Below are 15,049 nucleotides of genomic sequence, written 5' to 3' on the forward strand. Positions count from 1 at the left end.
TCCTACTGTCTCCATCTTGTCCTACTGTCTCCATCTTGTCCTACTGTCTTCATCTTGCCCTACTGTCTCCATCTTGTCCTACTGTCTCCATCTTGTCCTACTGTCTCCATCTTGTCCTACTGTCTCCATCTTGTCCTACTGCCTCCATCTTGTCCTACTGTCTTCATCTTGCCCTACTGTCTCCATCTTGTCCTACTGTCTCCATCTTGCGCTACTGCCTCCATCTTGTCCTACTGTCCCCATCTTGTCCTGCTGTCCCCATCTTTTCCTACTGTCTCCATCTTGTCCTACTGTCCCCATCTTGTCCTACTGTCTCCATCTTGTCCTACTGTCTCCATCTTGTCCTACTGTCTCCATCTTGCCCTACTGTCTCCATCTTGTCCTACTGTCTTCATCTTGCCCTACTGTCTCCATCTTGTCCTACTGTCTCCATCTTGTCCTACTGTCTCCATCTTGTCCTACTGTCTCCATCTTGTCCTACTGCCTCCATCTTGTCCTACTGTCTTCATCTTGCCCTACTGTCTCCATCTTGTCCTACTGTCTCCATCTTGCCCTACTGTCTCCATCTTGCCCTACTGTCTCCATCTTGTCCTACTGTCTCCATCTTGTCCTACTGTCTCCATCTTGTCCTACTGTCTCCATCTTGTCCTGATGTCACTCAATCTCAAATGTAAATGTATTTTGCATGTATTAGTGTTGACCCAGTCCATGAGTAGTTCTACTGTAGAGAACTCCATACACAGGCAATGATACATAAATAAGGATCTCTGGGTCTATTCGGTGCTGTAGGTGCAAATCTGTGGGTGACATGTTGCTTTCTGGATCATCTCCCTCTCCAACAGGAGCCACATACCTTCCAGGTGAGATCAAGGAGGTCAGGACTTGTATTAACAGGAGGAAGGCTGGGTCTCTTGGCTGAGCTATTGCTTCTTTATCTACAGACAACGCCTCCCTCCTAGAAACGTATAATCAATAAAGAATAACAACCCCCCCAACTGAAACACAATTACCCCAAGCCTCAAATTGTACAATTGCCCCTTATTAACCACAAAATCACCACGTTCCCTACTCATCATTACCACCAACTGACCCCCAGTGCCCAGTGAAAGTGTCTCCAGCCCCTGATTGGCTAAATAAGCGCCTGGGAATCCAAATTGAGATGTCAATAGGTGATTATGAGCCAATTACTTTACTGCCTCTTTGGTGTTGCCCCCCTGGTTTAGCAGAAGGGGGTCGGTTATAATACAATGTGAGTGCAGAATAGTTGGTGCCACTTTAGTTTGGAGGCATTTAACACTGGTGGAATTGTGTTGGAGAATAAGTGATTAATAAAGGGACAGGAGGCAATATTATACTGTAAGTACCTGGGGCAGGTAAGTGCTGGAGTAGTGAGACAACAGAACCAATCAGATCACTCCCTGCAGTGTGAGTGCACTCATCCACCTGTGTGTGTTCTAGAGTTTGCTCTGCATTTATACTGCTGTGTCTATATGAATACCAGGGGTTAATGGGCAGTGCGGAGCCTAGGTGCAGCCCCCGTATGTCACATGCAGAGACCCCAACATTTAATTAACCTGTTTCCACTGCTGTGTCACCCCCAAACCTGCCCTGGACAAAGGAACCCCTGGGTGAGAAATGGGTTCCCCTCCCAAAAATCAGCGATCCACTTCTTCTAGTACTGCCCCAAATATCTGCCCCTATAGTATAACCCACAACAGAAACTATATAAACCTGGAGATTCACCGCTGCCTAGTAGATATAGAACTCTGGGGTACAGGTAACACTATATCCCTGGGGTACAGGTAACGGTATATCCTTGGGGTACAGGTAACACTATATCCCTGGGGTACAGGTAACGCTATATCCCTGGGGTACAGGTAATGCTATATCCCTGGGGTACAGATAACACTATTTCCCTGGGGTACAGGTAACACTATATCCCTGGGGTACAGATAACACTATTTCCCTGGGGTACAGGTAACACTATATCCCTGGGGTACAGATAACACTATTTCCCTGGGGTACAGGTAACACTATATCCCTGGGGTACAGATAACACTATATCCCTGGGGTACAGGTAACACTATATCCCTGGGGTACAGATAACACTATTTCCCTGGGGTACAGGTAACGCTATTTCCCTGGGGTACAGATAACACTATTTCCCTGGGGTACAGGTAACACTATATCCCTGGGGTACAAGTAACACTATATCCCTGGGGTACAGGTAACACTAAATCCCTGGGGTACAGGTAACACTATATCCCTGGGGTACAGGTAACACTATATCCCTGGGGTATGATTGTAACAGATACAGAAAAGGCAAATGTGCTAAATCAGTTCATTTCTTCAGTGTATACAATAGAGGAGTCTGAGTTCCCAGGCTCACTTTATAACTGCACTAATGGCTCAGCTCAATCTAGTCAGTGGCTGACTCAGGTTATGATCCATAAAGCTTTAATACAAATTAATGTAAACAAGGCTCCAGGGCCTGATGGCATACACCCCCGGGTTCTAAGAGAGCTTAGTTCAGTTTTAGACCAGACAAAGCGTTTGATACTGTGCCCCACAAACGACTGCTTTCTAAACTAAGGTCTGTTGGGCTTAATGAAGTCGTTTGCACATGGATAGGAAACTGGCTACAGGATCGGGTACAGAGGGGGGTTGTTAATGGGACATTCTCTACTTGGAGTAAGGTTCTTAGTGGGGTCCCCCAGGGCTCAGTATTGGGGCCACTTTTATTTAACTTGTTCATTAATGACTTAGGGGAGGGGATTGTAAGTAATGTATCAGTGTTTGCAGATGAGACAAAACTATCAGCCCAATTAATTCCATCCAGGATGTGGCACTTGCATCAGGATCTTGACTAACTGGCAATCTGGGCAGCTAAGTGGCAAATGAGATTCAATGTTGATAAATGTAAAGTCCTGCACCTGGGATGTAACAATATCCACTTATACCCTTAATGGGACTGCACTAGGCAAATCCATAATGGAGACGGAGCTTGGAGTCCTTGTAGATAATAAACTTGTCTGTAGCAAGCAATGCCAGTCAGCAGCATCAAGGGCAAATAAGGTCTTGACTTGTATTAAATGGGGCAGAGAGTCACGGGAGGAGGGGGTCCCACTGTATAGAGCACTGGTAAGGCCCCATCTAGAATATGCCCTACAGTTTTGTCTCCATCACTCAAACAGGACATTATTGTATTAGAGAGGGGACAGAGAAGGGCAACTAAGCTGGTAAAGGGAAAATCTTAGCTATGAGGAAAGACTGGCCAAATTGGGGATGTTCACTCTGGAGAAGAGGCGCTTAAGGGGTGATATGATGACTATGTATAAATATATAAGGGGATCATATAATAATCTCTCTAATGATTTATTTACCAGTAGGTCTTTCCAGCTGACACAAGGTCACCCATTAGGATTAGAAGAAAAGAGGTTCCAGCTAAATATTGGGAAGGGGTTTGTTACAGTGAGAGCTGTGAAGATGTGGAATTCTCTCCCTGAATCAGTTGTACAGGCTGATACATTAGATAGGTACAAGGAAGGGTCGGATGCTTTATTCACCAGTAGCTCCTCCCAGCAGACAGGAGGGAGCCAATGAGATTAGAGGAGGGAAAGGGGTGTTACAGGGAGAGCTGGGAAGTGAATCAGGGGTACAGGCTGATACATTAGATAGGTACAAGGAAGGGTCGGATGCTTTATTCACCAGTAGCTCCTCCCAGCAGACAGGAGGGAGCCAATGAGATTAGAGGAGGGGAAAGGGGTGTTACAGGGAGAGCTGGGAAGTGAATCAGGGGTACAGGCTGATACATTAGATAGGTACAAGGAAGGGTCGGATGCTTTATTCACCAGTAGCTCCTCCCAGCAGACAGGAGGGAGCCAATGAGATTAGAGGAGGGGAAAGGGGTGTTACAGGGAGAGCTGGGAAGTGAATCAGGGGTACAGGCTGATACATTAGATAGGTACAAGGAAGGGTCGGATGCTTTATTCACCAGTAGCTCCTCCCAGCAGACAGGAGGGAGCCAATGAGATTAGAGGAGGGAAAGGGGTGTTACAGGGAGAGCTGGGAAGTGAATCAGGGGTACAGGCTGATACATTAGATAGGTACAAGGAAGGGTTGGATGCTTTATTCACCAGTAGCTCCTCCCAGCAGACAGGAGGGAGCCAATGAGATTAGAGGAGGGAAAGGGGTGTTACAGGGAGAGCTGGGAAGTGAATCAGGGGTACAGGCTGATACATTAGATAGGTACAAGGAAGGGTCGGATGCTTTATTCACCAGTAGCTCCTCCCAGCAGACAGGAGGGAGCCAATGAGATTAGAGGAGGGAAAGGGGTGTTACAGGGAGAGCTGGGAAGTGAATCAGGGGTACAGGCTGATACATTAGATAGGTACAAGGAAGGGTCGGATGCTTTATTCACCAGTAGCTCCTCCCAGCAGACAGGAGGGAGCCAATGAGATTAGAGGAGGGAAAGGGGTGTTACAGGGAGAGCTGGGAAGTGAATCAGGGGTACAGGCTGATACATTAGATAGGTATAAGGAAGGGTCGGATGCTTTATTCACCAGTAGCTCCTCCCAGCAGACAGGAGGGAGCCAATGAGATTAGAGGAGGGAAAGGGGTGTTACAGGGAGAGCTGGGAAGTGAATCAGGGGTACAGGCTGATACATTAGATAGGTATAAGAAGGGGTTGGATGGTGTTTAGCAAGTGAGGGAATACAGGGATATGGGAGAGAGCTCATAGTACAAGTTGATCCAGGGACTGGTCCCATTGCATCTTGGAGTCAGGAAGGAATTTTCCCCCCTCTGAGGCAAATTGGAGAGACTTCAGGTGGGTTTTCACCTTCCTCTGGATCAACTGACAGTTAGGCAGGTTATATATAGACTTAAAGGATAAGTAAACCTTAAAAATAAGTGAATATAACATTGATGAGGGGGCTATTCTAAGCACTTTTGCAATGTACATTCATTATTTATTTTGTTTTTAATTCCAAGATATTAAGAGATACTGTACATGTACTGTTAATATGAATGAATTGTGTTCCAACAGCGCCACCTGCTGGTCAGTTTCCCACCAGTCTGACCAGCAAGTAGTCAAGGAAGTTGTCAGGAGAAAGAAAGAGGCTGATGTTCTTCTGCTTAGGAAAGATGTGAGAAAGGTTTCTAATTTTATTCCTAAGCAGAAGAACATCAGCCTCTTTCTTTCTCCTGACAACTTCCTTGACTACTTGCTGGTCAGACTGGTGGGAAACTGACCAGCAGGTGGCGCTGTTGTAACACAATTCATTCATATTAACAGCACATGTATCCCTTAATATCTTGGAATTAAAAACAAAATAAATAATGAATGTACATTGCAAAAGTGCTTAGAATAGCCCCTTCGTCAATTTTATATTAAAGGGATACTGTCATGGGAAAAAACATTTTTTTCAAAACACATCAGTTAATAGTGCTGCTCCAGCAGAATTCTGCACTGAAATCCATTTCTCAAAAGAGCAAACAGACATTTTTTATATATTTAATGTTGAAAATCTGACATGGGGCTAGACATGTTTCCCAGCTGCCCCCAGTCATGTGACTTGTGCTCTGATAAACTTCAGTCTCTCTTTACTGCTGTACTGCAAGTTGGAATGATATCATCCCTCCCTTTCCCCCCCAGCAGCCTAACAACAGAACAATGGGAAGGTAACCAGATAGCAGCTCCCTAACACAAGATAACAGCTGCCTGGTAGATCTAAGAACAACACTCAATAGTAAAATCCAGGTCCCACTGAGACACATTCAGTTACATTGAGAAGGAGAAATAACAGCCTGCCAGAAAGCATTTCCATCCTAAAGTGCACAAGTCACATGACTGGGGGCAGCTGGGAAACTGACAAAATGTCTAGCCCCATGTCAGATTTCAAAATTGAATATAAAAAAATCTGTTTGCTCTTTTGAGAAATGGATTTCAGTGCAGAATTCTGCTGGAGCAGCACTATTAACTGATGTGTTTTGAAAAAAAAACATTTCCCATGACAGTATCCCTTTAACTTATATTTTAGTTTGATGGCCGTGTGTTTATGTTACTGTGTTACTGTTATTATATCACTGAATACAGACAGTACAACATTAAATCCCCGGATACAACTTCCTGTTATTGGTCACAATAAGTGACATCAGACTTCCGCTGGTCACTCCTCCTCCTTGTGTCCCACGTGGTACAGCCCTGTCCCTGAGTCCCCGGATGTAGCTGCCCGAGAGCCCAGTGCTTCCGGGTTGCGTTGAGAGCAAGATGGCGGCGCCCATGGAGTTGTACTGCTGGAAAGGAGACTGGGGACTCCCCTCTGTGGATCCGGACTGTCTGACTGTGCTGGTAGGGTCCCAGTGTGTGAGAGGAGGGAGTCTCGTGCAGCTGCGGTCACTCGGGATTGGGGGGCAGTGGATTCAGTCTCGTGTCTTCTCTCTCATTATGTCGCTGTGTGAGGAGGGTCACGGCCTGTGTGTGACTGGGACTCTATGGAGTGGGGTCGGGAGGGGTCGGGATTGGGAAATTACCGATTGTATTTGTGGTGAGGATTAGAGCGATTTCCCTTCCGTCGGTTTTTACTCTTAAACCTCCTCACACTGATCCTGTAGCACGTGGGACACAAACCTGCACATTCATTGGCTCTGCTGCCTGGGATCTCTCTGCTCCCTGGGATCTCTCTGATCTCTCTGTGATCTCTCTGCTCCCTGGGATCTCTCTGTGATCTCTCTGCTCCCTGGGATCTCTCTGATCTCTCTGTGATCTCTCTGCTCCCTGGGATCTCTCTGTGATCTCTCTGTGATCTCTCTGCTCCCTGGGATCTCTCTGATCTCTCTGTGATCTCTCTGCTCCCTGGGATCTCTGGGGTCGGGGAATGGAGGGAAACTCCTCTCAGCTGTCAGTGACTGGTTATCCCCCTCATTCTGTATCATCCCCTGTATAACTGAGCCTGTATCTGGATATTCCTTGTATAACTGAGTGTATTGGGGTGTCCCCTGTATAACTGAGTGTATTGGGGTGTCCCCTGTATAACTGAGTGTATTGGGGTGTCCCCTGTATAACTGAGCCTGTATCTGGATATTCCTTGTATAGTCAGAGCTGGCAGTTAGGAGCAGTGTTTGCCAGGCATGACATCACAGACGCCAGTCAGACTCCATAGTTAGATGAGGAGCAGCCCCTCCCCCTGTATCTCTGTGACCCCCCAATTTCTTCTCTATTCCAGACCTACGCCAAGTTCTCAGGAGCTCCCCTCAAGGTGCATAAGATCACCAACCCCTGGAGAAGCCCCTCAGGTAATGACTAATGGCCGAGACCACCGGATCTTCTGTTCTGGATCTTCTGTCCCGACCCCCTACCTACCTGATGTGCCCGACCCCCTACCTACCTGATGTGCCCGGCCCCCCACCTACCTGATGTGCCCGGCCCCCCACCTACCTGATGTGCCCGACCCCCACCTACCTGATGTGTCTGACCCCCTACCTACCTGATGTGCCCGACCCCCTACCTACCTGATGTGCCCGACCCCCTACCTACCTGATGTGACGGCCCCCTACCTACCTGATGTGCCCGACCCCCTATTTACCTGATGTGCCCGACCCCCTACCTACCTGATGTGCCCGACCCCCACCTACCTGATGTGCCCGACCCCCACCTACCTGATGTGCCCGACCCCCACCTACCTGATGTGCCCGACCCCCTACCTACCTGATGTGCCCGACCCCCTACCTACCTGATGTGCCCGACCCCCTACCTACCTGATGTGCCCGACCCCCACCTACCTGATGTGCCCGACCCCCACCTACCTGATGTGCCCGACCCCCTACCTACCTGATGTGCCCGACCCCCTACCTACCTGATGTGCCCGACCCCCTACCTGATGTGCCCACATGATACCTAATGTCCTGTCTCCCCCACAGGTCGGCTCCCTGCCCTAAAGACAAGTGATGATGGAGTTCTCTTCCAGCCCAGCAGAATCATCACCCACCTCAGGAAGCAGGTAAGTCGTTCCTCCTCTTCAGTTTCTCACTGTCCCTCCCCAGGTGGATAAACTCAGGTGATGTTGAAGGTGACAAGTTCTTTTTATCTTTGAATAATTGAAATATGCAAATTGAGGTGGGAGGATCCCAGTGACTGACACTTCATCTCTAGCACAAGCTGCTGCTGCTACAGGTCTGTGACTTTCTGCAGTGGGCGGAGTCTCCATGTATTTTGTGCCCAGTGCTGACAGATTTCCTTATGGAAGAGCAGAGTCAGCTGGTGAGACAGGGAGCCTTATACTTTGTACCTGGGGGCGGGGCAGCTGTTTATAGACATGCCACGCCCCCTGCTGGAGGAACACCCCCAGTGCAGCTCTTTCTTTGTTCCCATAGAAATACAATGCTGATTATGATCTGTCTGCCAGGCAAGGGGCGGATACGTTGGCCTTCATCTCCCTGCTGGAGGAAAAGCTCCTGCCTGCGCTGGTGAGTCTGACCTTTCCTGTGGGGCAGTTACTGGGGGTCTATCCCATGCTGTGCCCCCGCTCACTTACCCCCCATTCTCTGCAGATTCACAGCTTCTGGGTGGAGGGGAAGAATTACGTGGAGCACACCAGGAAGTGGTACGCCGAGTCCATCCCCTTCCCCCTCAACTTCTTCCTCCCCAACCAGATGCACAAGCGCAACATGGAGCGACTCAAGCTGATCCGGGGGGAGAGTTGGAGGGAGGAGGATGAGGAGATGGAGGGGCGGGTGAGTATGTTAATAAATAATCCTTGTGCCGCCCAGAATAGAGGAGGAGCAAGTGTAATTCACATCGGAAGCTCCTCCCACTTACTGTTACACACTGAGGGTACCCCCATATCCTACATGTCACCCCATTACCCTCCTGTCTGTGCCCCACAGCTCTACACTGATGCCCACGAGTGTCTGTCCCTCCTCTCCCAGCGCCTCGCCAACAACAACTTCTTCTTTGGGGACAGGTAAGTTCCCCGAAAACCTGGGTGTTGTCATAGGGTGGGCAGTGTCTGGGAGTGACTCCAGTTGGGCTACAGTGGGGTGCCAAAGGCATGCTGGGAGATTGGGGGGTGCAGAAGGACATGCTGGGAGATTGGGGGTGCAGAAGGACATGCTGGGAGATTGGGGGTGCAGAAGGACATGCTGGGAGATTGGGGGTGCAGAAGGACATGCTTGGAGATTGGGGGTGCAGAAGGACATGCTTGGAGATTGGGGGTGCAGAAGGATATGCTGGGAGATTGGGGGTGCAGAAGGACATGCTGGGAGATTGGGGGTGCAGAAGGACATGCTGGGAGATTGGGGGGTGCAGAAGGACATGCTGGGAGATTGGGGGTGCAGAAGGACATGCTGGGAGATTGGGGGTGCAGAAGGACATGCTGGGAGATTGGGGGTGCAGAAGGACATGCTTGGAGATTGGGGGTGCAGAAGGACATGCTTGGAGATTGGGGGTGCAGAAGGACATGCTTGGAGATTGGGGGTGCAGAAGGACATGCTGGGAGATTGGGGGTGCAGAAGGACATGCTGGGAGATTGGGGGTGCAGAAGGACATGCTGGGAGATTGGGGGTGCAGAAGGACATGCTGGGAGATTGGGGGTGCAGAAGGACATGCTGGGAGATTGGGGGTGCAGAAGGACATGCTGGGAGATTGGGGGTGCAGAAGGACATGCTTGGAGATTGGGGGTGCAGAAGGACATGCTGGGAGATTGGGGGTGCAGAAGGACATGCTGGGAGATTGGGTTTGCAGAAGGACATGCTGGGAGATTGGGGGTGCAGAAGGACATGCTTGGAGATTGGGGGTGCAGAAGGACATGCTGGGAGATTGTGGGTGCAGAAGGACATGCTTGGAGATTGGGGGTGCAGAAGGACATGCTGGGAGATTGGGGGTGCAGAAGGACATGCTGGGAGATTGGGGGGTGCAGACGGACATGCTTGGAGATTGGGTTTGCAGAAGGACATGCTGGGAGATTGGGGGTGCAGAAGGACATGCTGGGAGATTGGGGGTGCAGAAGGACATGCTGGGAGATTGGGGGTGCAGAAGGACATGCTGGGAGATTGGGGGTGCAGAAGGACATGCTGGGAGATTGGGGGTGCAGAAGGACATGCTGGGAGATTGGGGGTGCAGAAGGACATGCTGGGAGATTGGGGGTGCAGAAGGACATGCTGGGAGATTGGGGGGTGCAGACGGACATGCTGGGTGATTGGGGGGTGCAGAAGGACATGCTGGGAGCCTGTACACATGACCAATCACCTGCTTTCTCTCTTGTAGCCCCGCCTCCCTGGACGCCTATGTGTTCAGCCACTTGGCCCCTATACTGAATGCCAAACTGCCCAATAATAAACTGCAGCAGCACCTGAGCTCTCTGCCCAACCTGTGCCGCTACTGCACCTCCATCATCACCGTCTACTTCCCCTGGGAACAAGGTAAGAAGCACTTGCCCCCAGCCTTACACTTGTAGCTCCAGTACTGGGGCAGATTCACTAGTAGCAGGAATACTGGGGCACTAACACTTGTAGCTCCAGTACTGGGGCAGATTCACTAGTAGCAGGAATACTGGGGCACTAACACTTGTAGCTCCAGTACTGGGGCAGATTCACTAGTAGCAGGAATACTGGGGCACTTACACTTATAGCTCCAGTACTGGGGCAGATTCACTAGTAGCAGGAATACTGGGGCACTAACACTTATAGCTCCAGTACTGGGGCAGATTCACTAGTAGCAGGAATACTGGGGCACTAACACTTATAGCTCCAATACTGGGGCAGATTCACTAGTAGCAGGAATACTGGGGCACTTACACTTGTAGCTCCAGTACTGGGGCAGATTCACTAGTAGCAGGAATACTGGGGCACTAACACTTATAGCTCCAGTACTGGGGCAGATTCACTAGTAGCAGGAATACTGGGGCACTAACACTTATAGCTCCAGTACTGGGGCAGATTCACTAGTAGCATGAATACTGGGGCACTAACACTTATAGCTCCAGTACTAGGGCAGATTCACTAGTTGCAGGAATACTGGGGCACTAACACTTATAGCTCCAGTACTGGGGCAGATTCACTAGTAGCAGGAATACTGGGGCACTAACACTTATAGCTCCAGTACTGGGGCAGATTCACTAGTAGCAGGAATACTGGGGCACTAACACTTATAGCTCCAGTACTGGGGCAGATTCACTAGTAGCAGGAATACTGGGGCACTAACACTTATAGCTCCAGTACTGGGGCAGATTCACTAGTAGCATGAATACTGGGGCACTAACACTTATAGCTCCAGTACTAGGGCAGATTCACTAGTTGCAGGAATACTGGGGCACTAACACTTGTAGCTCCAGTACTGGGGCAGATTCACTAGTAGCAGGAATACTGGGGCACTTACACTTATAGCTCCAGTACTGGGGCAGATTCACTAGTAGCAGGAATACTGGGGCACTAACACTTATAGCTCCAGTACTGGGGCAGATTCACTAGTAGCAGGAATACTGGGGCACTAACACTTATAGCTCCAGTACTGGGGCAGATTTGTGTTCAATGAATTCCCCCTCCCCCATCAGCTGAATCCAGTGCAGCTTTAGAGGAATCGCTCTTATGTACTAGTTATGTGACCCCAGAGAGCTGCACCCTTATTGTGTATCTCTATGGGAAGCAATATGGCAGCCCCACTCATGAGTAAATGTACAGAGAAGGAATGTGGTGGGCACATAATATTCTAATCCTCCTCCCCCTTCTCTTTCAGAGAGTGGCCCCCGTGTCGCCCCCAAACCTCCAAGCGCAGAGACACAGGACACAGAGGATGACCCCCACAAACGGCGCAATCAGGTGCTGTCAGTGCTGGCGGGGCTGCTGGCAATGGTGGGATACGCGGTGCTTAGCGGAATCGTCTCCATTCAGCGTGTGGCGCCAGACCACGCCCTCGAGCAGGGAATTACAATGGAAGATAATGAGGAAGAGGAGGAATGAGGGGGAGGAGCTTTGTGCTGTGCATTCCACGCCCCCTATTGACACAACCAATGGTCGGAGGCGAGACATTCCCTACTCTCCACAAGAGGGCGCTGCAGAGCTCACACTTTCATAGTGTAAAGCATTAACCCTCTGTGGCTTCTCCTTCCCAGGAGGATGCTGGGTAATAACTGTGTACATGGGGGGCGGAGCCTCATTCTGGAGCTGTCTGTAAAATACACACATTTTATTGTACTCTCCTCCCATTCCTGCTCTCTTTATCCAACATAGGGGTGCACTGACTGGCCCCCAGGGGCCCCGAGCTTCATAATGTCTCCCTGGAAGCCTTTCCTCTCTGCTTCTGTGAGAATGAGGGGCGCTGTAGTGTTGGGGTGTCATTTGTAATCTCATGTACAACTACTGGGGGGCAACTTGCTCTGCCAATTACTTTACTGCAGTGTCCCCTTAGTCAGACTAGGGGGAGATTTGGGGTGAGTGTTTATTTGTACCCTGGGTACCCCTGGAACTATAGCAGGGTGACACCCCAATGTTTCTATATATCTGTAACCTTGTTATGAGCTAAGGGAGCCCAGTCTGAAGGTCAGTTAGGGGGAGATTTGGGGTGAGTGTTTATTTGTACCCTGGGTACCCCTGGAACTATAGCAGGATGGCACCCCAATGTTTCTATATATCTGTAACCTTGTTATGAGCTAAGGGGGCCCAGTCTGAAGGCCAGTTAGGGGGAGATTTGGGGTGAGTGATTATTTGTGCCCTGTGTACCCCTGGAACTATAGCAGGGTGACACCCCAATGTTTCTATATATCTGTAACCTTGTTATGAGCTAAGGGGGCCCAGTCTGAAGGTCAGTTAGGGGGAGATTTGGGGTGAGTGATTATTTGTGCCCTGTGTACCCCTGGAACTATAGCAGGGTGACACCCCAATGTTTCTATATATCTGTAACCTTGTTATGAGCTAAGGGGACCCAGTCTGAAGGTCAGTTAGGGGGAGATTTGGGGTGAGTGTTTATTTGTACCCTGGGTACCCCTGGAACTATAGCAGGGTGACACCCCAATGTTTCTATATATCTGTAACCTTGTTATGAGCTAAGGGGGCCCAGTCTGAAGGCCAGTTGGGGTACAAATAAGCACTCACCCCAAATCTCCCCCTAAGAACAACTGAATGGCAGGAGGGGGCATGAACCTGTCACAGGGTGATTATACTTTGCATGAAGCAGAATTCAGCAGGAACAGCCTGAGGGCAGTGAGAGAAGTAGTCAGACCTCTCTATATACCCGGAATTAGATGGAGCTGCTGATGTTGAGACAAACTTGAGCCAAACCCACCTTCTCTCCCTCTCTATATACAGTATATAAATATATATATACACGTACAGACCTGCCCCGCTGATGATGTCACAAAAGGGGTGGGCACGTATAAGGACAGAAGCTGACAGTGAAGTTGTGGGTGGGGCTCACACATCACTATTAGTGGCGCAAGTCTGTGGGGGAGGGGATTCCTGACTCAGTACGGAGAGCCGTTAGGGACAAACAGGGAAACATGTTGGGGTGTCAGGGGACAGTATCTGGGGATTGCTGAGAGATACAGTCACACTAACACTTTCCAATCCCAGTTCAGCAGGAACAGCCACCTACCCACAATGCAACATTTTCCCTTCACTGGACATACACCCTGCAGGGGAGATGATTAGAGGAATGGGCGGGGCTTCCCAATTGACTTCTTAAAACCAATGGTCACATTCCTATTGGAAATTCCGCACTCGTTTTCATCCCACTCTGTGAAATTCCACATCTCTGCACTGGGACCTTACCCAGCATGCCCTGCTTCTCCTCTCAGCCTCACTGTGTAGCTATTAACACTACAGCATGATCCCATTCTTGCAGGAACAGCCAACCCCATGTGACTACTGTTCTACCATTCCATTCTTATAGCAACCCCTTCCTATACTGATGGTGAGATCTTCTTTCCTCCCCACCAATGAATCACTCATTCCCCTCTCTTGGTAGGGAATCCCATAACCTGACTGCCCTTACAGTAAAGAACCCCTTCCTATGCTGATGGTGATATCTCCTTTCCTCCCCACCAATGAATCACTCATTCCCCCTCTCTTGGTAGGGAATCCCATAACCTGACTGTCCTTACAGTAAAGAACCCCTTCCTATGCTGATGGTGAGATCTCCTTTCCTCCCCACCAATGAATCACTCATTCCCCCTCTCTTGGTAGGGAATCCCATAACCTGACTGTCCTTACAGTAAAGAACCCCTTCCTATACTGATGGTGAGATCTCCTTTCCTCCCCTCCCATAACCATGTGTATATGGGGGTATTTGTATATAAGCAGCAGGGTGTGGGGATTTATATATCAGTGAGTTGTGACTCAGTTTGGGGCGGTGCATAACGAGTCCCTATAGAATAACATTAGGATATAATTGACTATAATGGCGGCTCAGTGTTTGCGCAGTACAAGTGGGAGGCGTGTCCTGGTGGATTAGAGACTCGGCACTGGAATAAAAGGAATAATTGAGGAATTCCTGGTCACTGATCCAGTTATTGAATATGTTCCGATGGGCTGGTGGTTCAGAGCTGCGGGTGGTGCCAGTAATGAAGTGAACTTGTCTGATGAGCAGAACATTATCAGCCATTGGTTGTGGCAGTAGCACAAGGGAAATCTCAGGTCCAATCAGTGTGAGGAACCTCAAAGCCCCACGTTGTGTATCTGGATCAGCACCAGAGTATTTGGGACAGGACCAAGTGGTGAGTAATTCTCCCTATAACCAATGTGAGATGGTTTCTCCCTCTGACTGGAACAAACACTCCCAAAATCACATCCTCAAGCAAATTAGTGTTGGGGAATAAGAGGGGGGCGGGGAAATGGCAGGTTGTGTGGAACACGCCCACTCCTAATAAACCCGGTGTAACGTCACCCACGGACAATGTGTTTTCCAAATCAGCCTTTTTGCACCTTCCTGAGCCAAAGACCCTCCCCGCAGCTCCTGGAGCTTTCCCCAAACCAGAGGCATGTTCCCTCTAACTCTATCTGTATAGGTATTCCCTGTACTAAGCACAATTCAGCAGGAACAGTCCCTAAGTTTGCTCAT

The 15,049-nt window shown here is 49.5% G+C and overlaps 1 protein-coding gene across 2 annotated transcripts; it reads left to right on the forward strand.

Annotated features, from left to right (window-relative positions):
- The first annotated feature begins 6,195 nt into the window (after nt 1-6,195).
- mtx1.S (metaxin 1 S homeolog) lies at nt 6,196-12,194 on the forward strand. 2 transcript variants are annotated; one of them, NM_001091001.1, is given in 8 exon segments: nt 6,263-6,352; nt 7,227-7,296; nt 7,921-8,000; nt 8,374-8,466; nt 8,551-8,733; nt 8,887-8,963; nt 10,265-10,419; nt 11,732-12,194. In NM_001091001.1, coding segments are annotated over 8 exon segments (963 nt in total). In that variant the 5' UTR covers nt 6,263-6,271; the 3' UTR covers nt 11,956-12,194.
- The last annotated feature ends 2,855 nt before the right edge of the window (nt 12,195-15,049 follow it).

This window comes from Xenopus laevis, chromosome 8S, assembly GCF_017654675.1.
Source record: "Xenopus laevis strain J_2021 chromosome 8S, Xenopus_laevis_v10.1, whole genome shotgun sequence".
In the NCBI taxonomy this organism is placed as follows: Eukaryota; Metazoa; Chordata; class Amphibia; order Anura; family Pipidae; genus Xenopus; species Xenopus laevis.

Bases quoted from the DNA above. Each gene is read 5' to 3' on its own strand.
- mtx1.S (XM_018231940.2), top strand. From the start codon at position 6,272: ATGGCGGCGCCCATGGAGTTGTACTGCTGGAAAGGAGACTGGGGACTC. The intron at 6,353-7,226 runs GTAGGGTCCCAG...TCTCTATTCCAG, and splicing joins CGGACTGTCTGACTGTGCTG to ACCTACGCCAAGTTCTCAGG. The intron at 7,297-7,920 runs GTAATGACTAAT...TCTCCCCCACAG, and splicing joins CCCCTGGAGAAGCCCCTCAG to GTCGGCTCCCTGCCCTAAAG.